This window comes from Jaculus jaculus, chromosome 1 (assembly GCF_020740685.1).
Source record: "Jaculus jaculus isolate mJacJac1 chromosome 1, mJacJac1.mat.Y.cur, whole genome shotgun sequence".
NCBI lineage: Eukaryota > Metazoa > Chordata > Mammalia > Rodentia > Dipodidae > Jaculus > Jaculus jaculus.
In genome coordinates, this window is record NC_059102.1 from 228624711 (window position 1) to 228640748 (window position 16038).

At 51.7% G+C, this 16038-nt stretch overlaps 3 protein-coding genes and 1 pseudogene across 6 annotated transcripts in view; 1 reads left to right on the forward strand and 3 right to left on the reverse strand.

Annotated features, from left to right (window-relative positions):
- The window catches only part of Galns (galactosamine (N-acetyl)-6-sulfatase), a 30494-nt gene extending 29949 nt beyond the window's left edge, over positions 1 to 545 (reverse strand). For 2 of the 4 annotated variants that reach the window (XM_045141551.1, XM_004666071.2), the window contains exon 1: positions 378 to 545. In XM_045141551.1, the coding sequence (XP_044997486.1) occupies positions 378 to 497 (120 nt within the window). In that variant the 5' untranslated portion in view covers positions 498 to 545. Of the gene's footprint in view, positions 1 to 70; positions 90 to 157; positions 214 to 377 lie in introns of those variants that run through there. The other 2 variants (XM_045141550.1, XM_045141549.1) reach the window with 2 other exon arrangements.
- Positions 546 to 889: 344 nt separating this feature from the next.
- Positions 890 to 10184, forward strand: Trappc2l (trafficking protein particle complex subunit 2L). Its single transcript, XM_004666072.2, has 5 exons — positions 890 to 985; positions 2231 to 2403; positions 7434 to 7521; positions 7614 to 7693; positions 8510 to 10184. The coding sequence occupies exons 1-5, from the start codon at positions 953 to 955 to the stop codon at positions 8553 to 8555; spliced, it is 420 nt and encodes a 139-aa protein (XP_004666129.1). The 5' UTR covers positions 890 to 952; the 3' UTR covers positions 8556 to 10184.
- LOC101608922 lies at positions 5160 to 6134 on the reverse strand (annotated as a pseudogene).
- Positions 10185 to 12198: 2014 nt separating the features above from the next.
- Positions 12199 to 15814, reverse strand: Pabpn1l (PABPN1 like, cytoplasmic). The gene is made up of 7 exons (XM_004666073.2): positions 15572 to 15814; positions 15063 to 15186; positions 14722 to 14789; positions 13516 to 13622; positions 13341 to 13428; positions 12737 to 12882; positions 12199 to 12238 (listed from the first exon to the last, which is right to left on the reverse strand). The coding sequence occupies exons 1-7, from the start codon at positions 15812 to 15814 to the stop codon at positions 12199 to 12201; spliced, it is 816 nt and encodes a 271-aa protein (XP_004666130.2).
- Between the last annotated feature and the right edge of the window lie 224 nt (positions 15815 to 16038).

The following is a 16038-nucleotide window of genomic DNA, read 5'->3' on the forward strand; positions in this document are numbered from 1 at the left end:
ACACACACACACACACACACACACACACGCCCACACACTCCCTTAGATAAGAACACAAGGACAGAGCTACCCAGGACTTGGTGGCTGATGGAAGGCCCCAGGCTGCACACCTGACCCTCAGGTGACATTCTTATCTTTCAGCTGTTCCCTGCCAGACCTTCGTCCAAAGTGTTTGAGAGGCCCGAGGCTGCCACCCAAGGCAGGGTGCGCGCTGACCCTCGAGCATTGCTGCGGGCCGCCAGGGCCCAGGGAGCATCCTTCGGTGCGGCCCTGGCCTCTTCCATGGGGACGGCCCAGGCTCTCAAGCCTCGGTGCAGACACCGTCCGCGGGCCACCCCGCACCTCCTGAGCCCTCGCGCTGCGCGTCCACCACTCACGTCATCCATGAGCAGAAGCACGATGTTAGGGGGTTGCGGGTGATGCGCGACCGCGAGCTCCGCAGCGCTCAGCACCAATAGGAGACACCATCCTGTCGTCGCCTCGGCAACCGCCGCCATAGCAACCACACCGCGTGTCCCGGAGCAAGGACGGAGCGCTAATGCAGCGGTCCTTCTGTGGGACTGCAGGGCGGCGCCAGGCGTCTGAGTGACGCAAGGAGCGGGGACAAGGCCTGACGGGAAGGGGGCGGGGCCACGCCACAAGCGACGAGTCGGGCTGCCCGGACGGGGAAGGAGGGGCGGGGCCACGGACGCAGGGGGCGGGGCCTGAGCCTGAAAGGGAGAGGCGGGGCTGAGGCTGGTTGAGTGACGAGACGGACTGGGCCGGGCCTGACGGGACAGACGACGTGGAAGCACGTCTCAGCGACGCCGGGGCTCTGGACCGCGACGACTTTGCCTGATCGGTCTGGTGATCGGGGGGCGGGGACAGAGACCATCTCGCTGAGTGACAGCCGGGGCGGAGCGTGGGGCGGGGCCTGGCTGCTGTCACGTGACGCAGAGCGCGTCCTCCCAATATGGCGGTGTGCATTGCGGTGATCGCTAAAGAGGTGCGTGAAGGCGGGCGGGCGGCGGGCCTCCTTCCTCGGGTCCTTGCGTGTTCGGGGCCCATTTTTGTTGCCCTTCTCGCCAACTGTCAGTTTAGCACCCCGCCACTTGTCAGGCGCCAGTCGGGGCTTCTGGAGCCCTGCGACCCACCAGAACCGATACACCCTCGGCCTCCGCCGCCTTCCGGGTCCTGCCCCTCTGCCCGCCTCCAGGACCGTTCGCCCGTCTCTTGACAGCTGTTACCTACAAACCGAATGCGTCGCGCCTTTGTCTAGAATCCATCCAGGGGCCTCCTGCCATGCCAAGTGCTGCAGCCCCAGAGGCGTCCCCTTTCCCTTCCTGTGCCTTGGCACCTGCGGCCCCTCCCGTCAGCTCCTGTCCTTCCCGCGGGCCAATAGCTATTGCATTTCCTGGGAGAAGCTGTTTTGGAACATTAAGACAGCTCCGGTGTACACGTGGTCCCGCTGCCCTACTAGGTCTTTCTTGAGACCAGCGATCAGGGATGTGGTTGCCGTGAAGCTGTCTGTGGGCTTCCCTTTGAGCTCAGCCAGAACTAAGCTTACGGTTTTCTTATGGTGCAGTTGTCCCCATCACCCCTACCCGCCTCCTCCCCGGGAATCAAAACCGTCAAGTCAAAAATGTAGCCGCTTCCTTGATAAACTCAGTAAAATTCAACATCTATGCCAAGCCCTTCTGAGTCGACAACTGTGAGTTTGTTGACCAGATACCATTTAGCGCCAGTAGGTGGGGACAAGATGTCATCCAGGCACCTTACATAGTGGCTGTGGGAGCCCGGGAGAGAAGCTGTTCAGCTTTTGGGTTAGGATACTTAGAAGTGTAGAGATGGATCCAGCTGACCCTTGGACGATTGAGCAACAGGGCCACCTTCCTTTCATGGCATGTGAGGAAAAAGCCAGTGCTGGAGGTGCCCTATTAGCATGGCCACACACAGTGAGGTGGTTGAGGTAGTGTAGAGCCCAGGGAGGAGAGTCCAGCCACTGGGGTGCTAGAGCAAATTATGCTGCACTCGAGCCCCTTTTCTTGTGCCTCTGCCCACCTTCCTGCTGTGTGAAGGTAGCACATGAGCTTGCTTAGGTTAGATTGTGCCTCTACAGGCAGCGTGCACTGCAGTGGATTTCAGAGAAGGGACAGTTGGAGAGCTGTCAGGCACACTCTGAAACTTTTCAGAATCAGCACATGCTGGGAAGATCCCCATTGTTTTCAGTGATTTCCATCCTTTCTTGCAGAACTACCCTCTGTACATCCGTAGTACCCCCACGGAGAATGAGCTGAAATTCCATTACATGGTGCACACATCCTTGGACGTGGTAGATGAGAAAATCTCTGCCATGGGGAAGGCGCTGGTGGACCAGAGGGAGCTCTACCTGGGCCTGCTGTACCCGACTGAGGACTACAAGGTGTATCCTTCAGTGCCCGAATGGCATCTTCAGTCTCGGGGGCGGGGGAGGGGAGGTGTGAGGAAATCCATGAACAGGAAAATCATGAGGGTTTTCAGGTGGCCAGGTAGCAGGGCATCTTGAAGCTTACAAAGGCCTAATGCTTTTCTCCCTTAATTGGAAGATTTACTTGGAATAGCAAGGCTGAGCTCCATGGAAGATGTGAGTCCACCTTCAGGGACCAGTGCTCTCGAGGGCCACCATCTTTGAGCCAGGGGTGATTGTTCCATGGTATCATCATTAGGCTTAACATCATGCAGCACTAGAAACTTTTTTTCTTTTTGGGTTTAATTTGAGGTAGGGTCTCTATTCCATGCTGACCTGAAACTCACTGTGTAGTTTCAGGCTGGCCTCCAACTCACAGTGATCCTCCTACCTTTGCCTCCCAAGTGCTGGGATTAAAGGTGTGCACCACCATAGCCAGCACTGAAAACTCTTTTTTAAAAATATTTATTTTTATTTATTTATTTGAGAGCGACAGACAGAGAGAGAAAGAGGCAGAGAGAGAGAGAGAATGGGGCGTACCAGGGCCTCCAGCCACTGCAAACGAACTCCAGATGCGTGTGCCCCTTGTGCATCTGGCTAACGTGGGACCTGGGGAACCGAGCCTCGAACCGGGGTCCTTAGGCTTCACAGGCAAGTGCTTAACTGCCAAACCATCTCTTCAGTCCTTTTTTTTTTCCCCCCATCATCAATATTTATTGAGCATTTACAGTGTACTGGGCACAATGGAACATACAGAAAACATTGCCCCTGCTTGTGAGGAGCTTACATTCTAAAATAAAAACATACACCTCTTTTAAAATGGCAATTTTGTTTGGTGTTTTCTTAAATAGGAAATATTTGGTAGGGTGTGAGCTTTGGGTATAACTTAGCCCCATCATTATTTAAAGAGGAAGAGAAAGGATTTTAAAGGCAGACAGTGACAGACCATTCAGGATAGGGAGACAACACATTCTCATCAACTAAGGAGAGATGTGCTGCAGTAAAGGGGAGAGGGAAGTGTGTGGGGTGCAAGCAAAGGAAGAAGATCATTATCTTAGACATGAGTGGAGCCAGAGATCGTGCAGCCTTTCCCAAGTACATGGCCACTAAGTAGGACTGGTTAGTGACAAGAGGCTAAAAAGGTAGGTAATCTTGCTTACTTGACAAACAGAAAGAATAAAGGATCAAATCAAAGGCAGGCTATAAGAATACCAAGATAGTTGTAAAAAATAAAGTGATTTGGAAGCACAGAACTTATAATGTCATGATGGGCCAAGAATGTTGTGGCTTCCTAAGTTAGAAAATACCATATACCAATTTTTATTAACATTTTCTATGATTATAAAAAATATCCCATGGTAATACCCTCCCCCCCACACTTTCCCCTTTGAAATTCCATTCTCCATCATATCCCCTCTCCATCCCAATCAGTCTCTTTTATTTTGATGTCATGATCTTTTCCTCCTCTTACGATGCATATACCAAAATTTTTAAGTGGACCATATTACCTTCTGCCAATCTGTCCCCACTTCCCCCCAAAAGTTCATTTCACTGGGAAAGGGGGAGAAAAGGGGGGGAATATGGGATTTGGTAGAGAATAGTAGTTATATTAGCATTTTTTGTTATGATAAACTTGGTAAAAGCCCATTAGCTGCCAAAGGGAATAAAGAATTTCCAAGAATGTACAATTTCCTTTAGAGAAGTTTCAAAACTAAGACTAATTTACATGAAAAGCTATGGAGAAAGTAGTTGAAAAGTCTATTCATAAAACTTATTCCACTGACATGAACTTAAGACACATGTTCTTAACAATTATGCTTGGATTGTTCATGACAGTTTCATAAGACATTAAACAAAGCTAGCCATCATCTCAAGTTATTTCCCTGTTAACTAGTTTTACAGCACATGCATGGTAGGCAAGTATCAAAAAAAAAAAAAAAACCCCTAAAAACAGTTAAATACATGGGATTTTTGTTTACTGCGGTGCTTGATACATATGAAGTCATGAATGCCAAACATTCATTTTACTGTACTTTTACACTTGTTCTTAGGTTGCCTGAAACATTTAAGTACAAATAAAATGTGTAGCAAAAATAATGAAAGCAAACAGCAGGTAACTTTACAAATAATGGAATGTGAACCGTTTCTGCCCTTATCCAGAGTAAATTAGGTCACAACTTTTTCTAAAGAACACTTCTGTAGCTGCAGTCAGATGTGCATGCTGAGACTGACTATTCCACAGAAACACGTGATTCCAACATGTAGTATACCATGGGATATCTGTTTGTACCACAGCCTTGTAAGTGCTCCAAACCTTAAAGTACCCACAATAACTACGCTTGTGACTGGAACCAATTATCCCTTTTATTCCCCACCGGGACAAACCAATATGTAGGCAGTTTTCCTTGCTTAGACATGGAAGCAGTTTTAACACTGGCCCCTGTGAAGCCACAATGTACCAAAAGTACTATGCCAAACATTTATAACGTGTATAAAAATTCCACATCCCCATATTGGCCACCTCAGGATGAAAACAAGTAACTCCCTAAATGTTAACTGGCTCTACTCCCCTAATATTAAACATAAGAACCACATGGGAAATAAAGAAATTCAAATAGAGGTAACATAAACCTGTCGTAAATTGTAAACAAAAAACTATTTGTGGGACGGCATGGATGACAAATGGTCTACTGTATAAATTTGAGAATGAGGCAGACAAAAGTTGGAAGGCTAGTTAATTTTCCCCTCCTTTTGCTTCCGCTTCGTCTCCTTGGGTGTCTGATGTCCACAATGTCAAGTTGTCTCTCAGTCACTGCATTATTAGTGTGCTGTCTTTGTATGACTCTTCACTTAATGCACGAAGTTCAGCAGTGGCTTCATCAAAAGCTGTCTTTGGGCTGGAGAGATGGCTTAGCGGTTAAGCGCTTGCCTGTGAAGCCTAAGGACCCCGGTTCGAGGCTCGGTTCCCCAGGTCCCACGTTAGCCAGATGCACAAGGGGGCGCACGTGTCTGGAGTTCGTTTGCAGAGGCTGGAAGCCCTGGCACGCCCATTCTCTCTCTCTCCCTCTATCTGTCTTTCTCTCTGTGTCTGTCGCTCTCAAATAAATAAATAAAAAATTAAAAAAAAAAAGCTGTCTTTGCAAGAGAGCAGGCTTTCTCTGGTGAGTTCAGAATCTCATAATAGAACACAGAGAAGGGTCAGGTCCAATCTGATAGGATGTGTTGGCTGCATTTCCTTTTTGCTGATTTCAAAGGCTTCTTGGTATGCTTGTTGTGACCGATCTACAATCCCTTTCTTGTCATCACCAGCAGCAACCTCAGCCAAGTAACGGTAGTAGTCTCCCTTCATTTTCAAATAGAAGACTTTGCTCTCTGCTTGTGAAGCATTGGGGATGAAGAATTTTTCCAAGAGAGACAGTACATCATTGCAGATATATATTAGCTCTGTCTCAACTTTCTCTCTGTATTCTAGAGCCATCTGCTGTTTTTTTTTCAGCACCTTCCATCTTTTGCTCAATACTTGGGATGACTCTCCAGAATGACCTATGGGCTCCTCCAGCATTTTTATAAGCAATGGAAAGAAGATTCCGCTCCTCATTAGATAATTCAGCTCCTTGCTCCATTGCAGACTTCATGCAGGCTGCCATGTCATCATATCACTCAGGCTGCTTGGCCAGTTTGGCCTTTGTACCAACTCATTTTTATCCATGACTGGATGTCTGTGTCCCAAGTGGGTGGCGGGTGGACGGGCGGATTGACGGGTGCTCGGCAGTCTCTGGGCAGTGGCAAGGCTGAGGCTCTGTCCTCTTCATTATTATTAGTTTTATACTCAGTGGATACAGTCAAGTTGATACCATTGTTAGCCTCCTCCTTATCCTCCCCCTCCCCCTGGCCCCTCCTTGTTGAGGTATATGGGTCATGCATTGTGGGGTTAGTCCTCAGATATGGGTAGGAGGAAATGTCTCTGTGTATCATGACCCAACGTGTGCCTCTGACATTCAGCCCCTTCTGCAAATTTTCCTAAGCCATCTTGGGTTTATTTTAGGTCTGCTTCAGTGATGAGGTCTTGGGAGCCTCTGTGTCTCTGGATATCTGATTTGGTAGGAGTTGATTGTTCTCTGAGTCAATTTCCTTCACCCTTGTGCTGGTACCTGGTTCACCAAGAAAACAGCACCCTTGCTTGTTTTGCCAATTATTCTTAGTTTCAGCTGGGTCTCTTTTCAGGTATGATGGGGTGGTTCTCTCCTTAGGATCTGCAGCTATCTGAAAAAGAAAAGCAGATTCTCCAATGAAGAATAAAGTTAGCGCCAGATAAATGGGATAACCCTTATACTTTTAGAGAGGATTTAATAGGTGTAGGCCCTCTCGTAGCCCACGATTGGTGGTAGCTTGATAATGGAGAGTGGGATCATTTTTGGATATGGTTCTGACTTGTTTCCCAGCTCCAGCTATGGGTTCCATTCCACTGAGCGGACCAGTTAGCCAAATCAAGAGCAGTTGGTTTCCCACCATGGCTGTGCGCCATTATTGCACTTGCCAGCACTGAAAACTCTTAACCGACCCTTGGGATAAATTGATTGAGACTATGGAGTCCAAAGACATTCCTGTGGACACTGAGGTAGCCAGTCCATAGTGACATTGATGCAGGAGCCACCATGTCATACTTTGGTTTTGCAGTTAACCCTGTGCCTAATACTGGTTGAGAAAGAGGCTGAGCTGGTCCTGGTACACAGACATATTTAGGATCTGTGAACTGGGGGCTTAGCTGCCTCTGCTCCTCCAGCATGTGCTAGTTGGTACCCAGGAAGTATCCAGACTCACACAGTGTGCAGTTAGCACAGCACTGGCCCAGCCTCTGTGCTTTGTATACTTCAAGGTCATTGAGTTTCTCCGAAGTGAGGGCTGCACACAGAGGTCTCTGGGGTGGCAGGTTCTTGATGATGATGCTGTGCATCAGTTGCTGTCATGCTGTCCCTGTGTCCACGTTTCTCCTAAACCAGCTGTGCAGATATGGCTACGTGACCAACTCCAAGGTGAAGTTTGTCATGGTGGTAGATTCCTCCAATACAGCCCTTCGAGACAATGAAATTCGCAGTGTAAGTGCAGGGTGGGTGAGTGGGTGGGTGTTTCCTAGTGTCTGCAGTAGCCTTATGCACATGTGCATTTAAACCACTCCTGGGTCTTTCAGATGTTCCGGAAGCTGCATAACTCCTATACAGACGTGATGTGTAACCCTTTCTACAATCCTGGGGACCGCATCCAATCAAGGTGGGCTCTGTCTTCTGTGTTTGCATCTTTGTGTAGCTTCTGCCTTGTGACAGTGAGGCTATTTGCTCTGTCCCAAGGCCATGGTTTCAAAGCAACCAGTCCCTGTTTTTCCAAATCAACATGACAAAGACCTCCAGTGTCTACAGCAGATCAGGAGCAGGGCTCACCCATCTGCTCTCCCAGGGGTCAATGGTTTCCTGAGGACCTCCAGTGGATTCAGCAAGGGCCGTAGCCTTCTCAGAGGCAGTGCCATTCCATTGTGGCCTGGTGTGCCGTTTGTGTTAGACGTGGGTGGTTTGGAACTGATTGGAAGTGTCTCCCAGTCACCAGCTAGACAGATGTCACATAGGTGCTTCCTCAGGAGGCATAGATGCCATGTGTGTGTGCTCTATTCCAGAATTACCTTCCAGGAAAATTCTAAAGGACCTTCTTGCAGTTGAAAAATGGCTCAAGCCAGGCCTTTCTTGCACTTTCTATCACCTTCCCTTGGCCAAGACACTGTGTCTTGGGGTCATTTGGGTTTCATATTGTAGACAGGTGTTCCCAGGCTGCAGCACCTCCTGCCTATGAGGTTCACTCCCCACCCCTGCCTGCACCCTGCAGAGACCTGCCTGGGAAGGCTGTGGAGCAGTGGGTCTGAGGATTCAGGCACCACGGAGGCAGAAGATGGGTCTCAAAGCCTAGTGTGGGTGCACACCCTACTTCCCTGGAGAAGCCCTCTGCATCCAGGGGAGTGGGTGGTGCAGTGCCACTCTCTGCCAGCAGAGGGCAGGACTGCAGTTGCCCTGCTCAGTGTTTGTGGTTCTCTCTTCACAGGGCCTTTGATAACATGGTGACATCGATGATGATCCAGGTCTGTTGAGAGTGAGCTCTGCCCTGGTCACTTGAGAAGCATATGTGCTTGGAGATGGTTATTTATTCCCCTTCCTCCCCGAGTGTAACCTGCGCAGCTGGTCAGGGCCTTTGGCTCCTATCTTTCCACTAAAGATGTCACAAGACAAGAACTGCTTTATCCTGTGTCATCAGAGGGCCCAGCTGAGGATATGGTTGGGGACCAAGTGCGCACCAGGAAGCATGCTCCTTGTAGATTTGAAGGGGCCCTGACTACAGCCGGGACATGTGGGGGGCGCACCCAAGGCAAGAAGACTCCTGCCTCTGCCTCACTCTGTGCTCTCACCAGGCCTCCGTTACTGGAGTAGGTGGATGGCCCAGAAGGGTGAGAGGAGCCCAGAGCCAACCTGGAGGGTTGAGGTAATCCAGGACAAACAGCCACACACTTTTCCCCTTAGACTAGAGTCCTTGTTTTGGACCCACCATCTTTGGTGGCATTTGGCCCCAGTGCCTTTGCCCAGCCCCAGCCCCAGGAGCCTGTGAAATCTGGAAAGCCTCACAGTCCAAAGCGTCTGATCAGCTGCTGTGCTTTCCAAGTGCCGAACATGTGGACTTCAGGAGTCCTTTCCTATCTGCCAGTGTGCACAGAGGTCGGCCTGGTCCCCTTGCCGCTTCCAACCTTTGCATCTCTGTGGATGAGCCAGGCTCCCGCACATAACCATCCTGTGACCTGTTAGAGATGGCAGCTGCTGGCTTCCCCATGCCACTAGACACCATGGCCAAGTGATGACAGAAATATGAGGGACCCCCCCCAGGGGGCTGAGCTCCCCCGTGGGTGTCCCTGCTCCATGCTATCTTCAGAGCCTCTTCCTGAGACAGCAGTGAGGGTGCTTTCTCCTGCAGTGTCTCCTCCTTGCCCTGGCAGGCCATCTGTGTGGGCCAGCTGGAGTAGGAGGAGAAGTGAGCCAATTTCTGCATATTTGGACTCCTCTCCAGTAGACACAGGGTTAATTTTTTTTAAAACTCTGTAAGAAGAGTCTGGGCCTCCCACCCAGGTGCGTAGGTGGATGGAGCAGGGTTGAGAAGTTTAGCAGGCAGCTGGCTGTGACCCAGTTGGAGCCCAGGCTCCCAGTAAAGGCTTGAGCAGGAGGATGTGTTTGACAAGTGGAGGGCTATCAGTGAAGTAGAATCAAGATCTTGAGCTTTAGGGAGAGGTCTCCCTCCCTGGGTGGGCAGTGGACTGGCTATGGTGGGGATTGCATCTTGTCACCCAGCATCCCTTCTCCCCTTCTTCCTCATGGAACCCCAGAAATATTGGAGTCACTTGGCTTCATGACTTTTGCTTTCCTCCCTGGCATGCCAGGGTGGGTAGTTAAGGCATGTAAGGGAGTGGTGTTGGAAGAGACCTGCAGGAAAAATCCTTTAAAAGGGGTTCAGATGATATATGGGGAACTCAAGACCTTTTACTTTCTTCCTACCTGGAACTTGGATGTGGCATTTGTAGCTCGGACAGTCCTCTTGGGAATGTGAATATTAATTCATACAGTGAGAATGGAACAGAAAGCCAGGAGCCCAGGCCTGTGATGATGGGTTAGCCTTAGACTGCGTACATTTAACTTTCTGTACATGAGGCAATAAAACATACCCTTTTCTTGTGTAAGCCATTGTGGTTTGTGTTTTCTGATGGTGCGGCCAGACTGCTGGGAAGTGCCATTTACACTAGGGAGTCTTCCAATCTGTCACCAGGTGGCTTCCCCATTTTAAGCTTCAGTAAACAAAAGGTTATTCACAGTCTGTTTACCTTCTAGGACACTCTATCCTGAGGCTGGCCTTGGAGGTCCATAGCACCCACCTCCTTGAGGCAGGCTGTCCACCCCAAGCTTATATGCCTTGGGGCTGCAGTAGCAGCTCTGGTCAGTTTGTGGTACTGTCTCCGGCAGAGCTGGGGACCACAGCAGTGGACTGGCCCTATAGCCCAGGTCCTCACCTCTGTGCAGAGGTCATGCTGGGGGGTGTACTCACCTCAGTTTTTCCTCCGCCTTGGCCAGGATAGGCCTGAGTTTTCAGCAAGGGAAGATGTTTTGGGCCTCTCAAGAAGGGAACTACTACCTAGGCTTGAAGGGGACCAGAGGCTGCCTCACCAAGGGGACAACAACTACATCAAGATCACAGGCATCCCTTTGGCTGGAGTCACCCAAAGTTCCAGGCAGGAACAGGTAGCTGCCCAGGGGCACAGCAGGTTGAGAAGAATGGCAGGCTCCTTGGCAAGGCTCCACCCCTCAGCCTCTTGGCTGCCTTTGCCCAAACACCACACTAGGACAGACTTGTTGCTCACCATCTGCCTGCTGGGAGGTGCTCAGTAGGTGCTCGTCCACCTCCTGGGTGGTTAGGGCAGGCATGTCTGCTCACTTCCAGAGATAAGTGAGGACTACCCAGGCTTTCAGGGTAGCACTGCATACAGCACAGTAAAGAGGCCACCTGTCTGCAGCAGAGTTGCGGGCACGGCTGGCTCCTGCTGGCCAGGGGAGAATCTGCTCCAGGCCTCAGCCAGCTCCCAGGGCTCTGGTGTCCTCGGCCTTGAGGTTTACAGGCCTCCCTGCAGGCTGCACCTCTCCATGTCTTGGTCTCATGTTTTGCCTGGGGTCCATTGAAGAGTACAGAGTACTTACGGAGTTATATCTGCAGAGCCTCTTCCAAAGGGCACAGGTTACGTTTCACCTTAGGGAAGGATGATGTACTCTCATTTGGGGGGACAATCACCCCCCCCCATAGGAAGGCTAATGTTGGCCCACAATCACAAGCAGCATGTAGAAGTTGGCTTGGGGAGGGTGAGGATGGATGGAACCCAAGGAGGGCAGCTGGTCCCCAGAGCAGGGCTCTGGTGCTGGAGGTGGAGATTGGGTCTGATGAAGTAGCCATGGGCTCCCAGGGAGTAGAGGTGTACCTGGAGCTCTGCGGAGGCTCATGGAATTAATGAAGCTGCCATAAGGTGACGAGCGGCTTTGGCACCCAGTGGGGCATCCAAGCAGCGATTCAATACAGACAAGTGTTTATGCTGGGCAGACCTGGGCCTACCAGCCTTGCTCTGCTGAGTACCGTGGAGGGGCACCAGGCAGCCTATCTTCACTAGGCACACAAAGCACGACAAAACAGAGGCTGCCTAAACGCCTGGCTAGGCCAGGTTTATGCCAGGTGTGGCTGGAACATGGCAGATTAAGGTGGGGAGGCACCCTATAGACTGCCAATCAAATCATGGGGCACAACCCTGTTCTCACTTGCAGCCACAATCCATCACCAGCCTCACTGCGGACTACTCCAGAGAAAGGTTTGAACTCATGTCCAAGATAGGAGGGAAAAAAAAAAATATGTTTTCATGTGCTTTTAAAAAATACTCAAATTTAATAATTTATGCTTTACTGTTAAGACATGTCTATTTTCTTTAAAAGGAGTTGCTTGAGTGGGCCAATCCCAGCTCACCCTGTCCTCCCTTCCACCTCCCCTGCTAGGCCCAATCCCACCCACTGTGCCTGCCCGCTGTGATGGTGGGGATCCAGATCACTTTGGGAGGTCCAGGTATGCCCACCCAGGCTCACAGGCCAGCCTGAAGTAAGCAGGAAGGCAACTGTTTACTCCTGAGCCAGATCTAGCCGCACTCCCAAAACCAGGCCATCCCTTCAATATGGTGAGAACCATGGTGAGAATCGTCCGCGGCCCCTGCAGAGAGGGGAAACAAAGGCAGGTATGCCATCTCAGAGAGGATACCGGGGCCTAAAGCTTAAATAAAGGTTATCACCAAGTTGCTCAGGGACCGTGAGGAGTGCCTTGCCAGACTCCCTGGCTCTCAGAAGGGTCCCAGGGGAGGAAGGAGGGCTGGGGCTGGGAGCTGTAACACGTGGCCTTCGCGTTCAGCTACCCCTCCACCCGTACTCATCAGGTCACGTTGTAGGCTGGAGGAGCTTGCTACGGATGTCCACCCAACATAGCAGGGATGGCCGGAATCTACAGAGCTGTAGTGGGACCCATAAGGAGTGGCTCTCCTATCAGGGAGGGTACCAAGAGCCCTTCTAGGCTGGCAACTCCTTCCACTCCTGACTCAGCCTCTTCCCAAGTGCCCTGAGCAACATTGGCTCATCTGAGGGGACAGCCACTTAATACTGCACAGACCCTCCCCACTGACCTGCAGTCCCAGGCGCCCTCTGTGGCTCCACTTACCTACTACTCTGCCCACGAGATCTGAACCAGGGTCTGCGCTGGAGGCTGCTGTGCAGGAAGGGGGTCGCCCTGCTGCCTGTGTGCGCCCGTAGCCCACCTCGGTCCGTGGAGCTGATTCCTGGGAAGTTTGTCCTCTTGGGAAGCACCTGGAACCCACGGTCCAAAATGCTATTCTCCACCTTCCTTGCCAGGGGTCCCTGCAGCCAGCAAAGGGCTTGGGGTTCCTGACCCCTTGAGTCTCCATTTAGGCTGAAATTGTCCTTCCACCTTCACCTGGTTGCAGCTAAGGTCACGTGACATGCTGGGCCGTCATCACATTCTCCTTGCTGGGGGACCCTGCTCAGGAGGGGAACGTCTCCATGCTACAGTTGTGCCCAGCTGAGCCTTGGGTCTAAGCATTTCCTCCATCCGCCTGCCTTAGCCACGTCCAGCCGATGTGATGTGCCCAAACCATGCAGGTCAGCTGGGTAGTTGTGTGTCTTAAGGCAGGTACTCCAACCCCTCTGAGCCCGTTTCTCGAGGATTCACAAGTGAACGTGCAAGCAGGTCTCAGGGCCACGTGGGTCCAGAGGTGCATGCAGACAAGACACCTGGGGAAACCCACCTTGATGACCCGGCCTCGGAACACGCTCTCATCCAGCTTCACAGCCACCTGGGCAGAGCTCGGGGAGGCAAACTCGATGTAGGCATAGCTGGGGGCATGGGGGTGGGGAGTGAGGGGGGCAGGGAGTAAGGAGCCAGGCCCCACCCTTGCTGCCCCACCCAGACTTTGCACTGACCCCTTGGGGTGTCCGGAGAATTTGTCGCACAGGATGGTGACCCTCTGAATCTCCCCGCAGGGGCTGAAGTAGGCCTCCAGCTCCGCAGCCGAGCCCCCATAGTCCACCTGCTTTCAGGAGGGGTGCCTGCCATGGGTGATGGGCTCCTCACCCTCCCGTGGGCGTTTTATGGCTGATAGGTTGAAGTCAAGGTTGGCCCCTGACTGGGGTTGCTGAGTCCCATTCACTACTGCCCAGGGTCATCACTGGGAGATATTCAAGGGCTATGCAGACAGATGATTGTGCCCCATCAGCTTCTGACTCATGCCAGGTGTGCATGGCCTTTTTGAGAGAATTTTTTAAAATTTTATTGATTTATTGAGAGAGAGCGAGAGAGGGAGGGAGGGAGGGAGGGAGAACGAATGAGAATGGGCACTCCAGGGCCTCTAGCCACTGCAAACTCCAGACACATGCAACCATTATGTGCATCTGGCTTATGTGGGTTCTATGGAATTGAGCCTGGGTCCTTAGGCTTCACAGGACTAACAGCTAAGGCATTTCTCCAGTCCTTGTAGCCTTTTTAAAAACAATTATTTTGAAGCTGGGCGACAGTGGCACATGCCTTTAATCCCAGCACTCAGGAAGCAGAGGTAGAAGGATTGCCAAGAGTTCAAAACCAGCCTGAAACTACACAGTGAATTCTAGGTCAGCCTGGGCTACAGCAAGACCCTACCTTGAAAAACCATAAATAAATAAAATAATAATTATTATTATTAGTTTGAGAGAGAGCAGCAGAAAGAGAGGATGGGCATTCAGCTGCTGTAAACGAACTCCAGACACGTGCGCCCCCTTGTGGTGCATGTGCAACATTGCATGCTTGTGTCACTGCGGGACCTGGAGATTTGAACATGAGTCCTTAGGCTTTGCAGGCAAATGACTGAACCTTTTAAAAGCAGCAAATCTCACAAAAATCCCAATTCTGGCATTGGTGTTAAGACACATTTCTTAGAGGGCACAATCAGCTGCTCCCAATGTCACACACACACCCCTCCCACCAGACCATGGAAGCATTTGAGTTTGTAGCCAGAGGGACTTTTCTCCAAAGCTCACAGCCAGCCCCATCCACTGGGGAAGTCCCTGGTATGAGTGCCTGGCTAGGTGCCCTAAATGGAGATGGACCCTGTGGGAAGGCTGTGACTTCTCTACCATGCCCTCCTTGCCACTCACATTGCCCACGTAGATGGATCTGTGGTCGGTTTCCACTTTCTCTTTGGGGGTGTCAGGGAAGGAGCAGCCTGCAAAGAGAGAGCCTCAGGACCAGCGGGGTCCCATTCCGCACAGCCCTGGGGTGAAAGGTCACCCAGGCTTTTAGAGTGTTCATACCGTGGGGTGTGTCAGACCTGTCCTGGAATGTTCCCTTAGCGGCCATTACCGTGAGACCATTCTGAGCCTCCCCCCTCCCCCCGCCACTCAGAGCAGGTGGAGCTCAGAGTCTCAGCTAAGGGGTTGGTGTACAATTTCCAGTCATCATCCGCGGACAAAGTCAGTCGGGGTCCCCAGGCTCCTACCCATGGCCGTGGAGCTCAGCAGCTGTTTGGCCTCTGCTCCCTCTTCCTCCCCAGCATCGCCCTGCACATCAGGTGGCTTGGCATTCTCCATGGCCCATAGCTTCAATTTAATGGCCTCCAGCTCCTGCACACCACCACACAGTGAGTCTGGGGTGGGTGGCTATTAGACCCTTCTAGCAGCAAAGACAATTGTAGCCAGCTGGCCCCATAGAAGCTCACAGCCACTGGGGGATAGCATAGGACATCCTCTCCTTCCTGAAGTCATAGGCCAGGGCCAGACACCTAGGTTGGAGAAACCCTTGCCACCCTTAAACCACAGGACTTCCTCCTCCCACCAGAGAGGCCCTTGTGGCCTATAGCATTGGCTTCATTGCGTCCTCTTGCACGGAAGGAAACACTGGTCATTCACCTTCTAAATCAGCTGTGGTCCTCAGTTCTCATCCCTGTGTGGCCCTGCTCCTCCACGCCAGCATCCCTACCCACCTCTGCAGGTTATGCCTGGCTGCTACCTGGTCAGGTGCCGCACACTCAGTCAGGGTCTCTGGCTCCAGCAGGGAGAGCAGGAAGCCTGCATCTTTGTCTTTTTCAGCTCCCTCATTACTCTCTGTCCCACTCCCGTCTTCTGGCTCCTTAAGGGTCTTCTCTGTCCTGCTCCAGGCCCCCCAGCCCTGGGCCTGTGGGTCCCAGGAGACTGTCTGGAGCCAGGACGCAGTAGGGGGTGGGAAGAGGGTATGGCTCAGAGAAGGCCACATGGGTGTGTGTAGAGGGGGCTTTAAGAGGTCTCTCTGCTCACTTCCATAGCATCAACTGCTCCAAGGCCCTCTTCTAAAGCCCTCCTCCAGGCCAGCTGCTTCCACTAAGCACTTAAGGGCATCAGGCTGGGCCAGGCTGCCTGGCTTGAGAGGTTAAAGACCACAAATTCCCACTCCACCCTCCTCACCAGCTGTACCCGCAGGACACTCACAGAGGAGGGTCA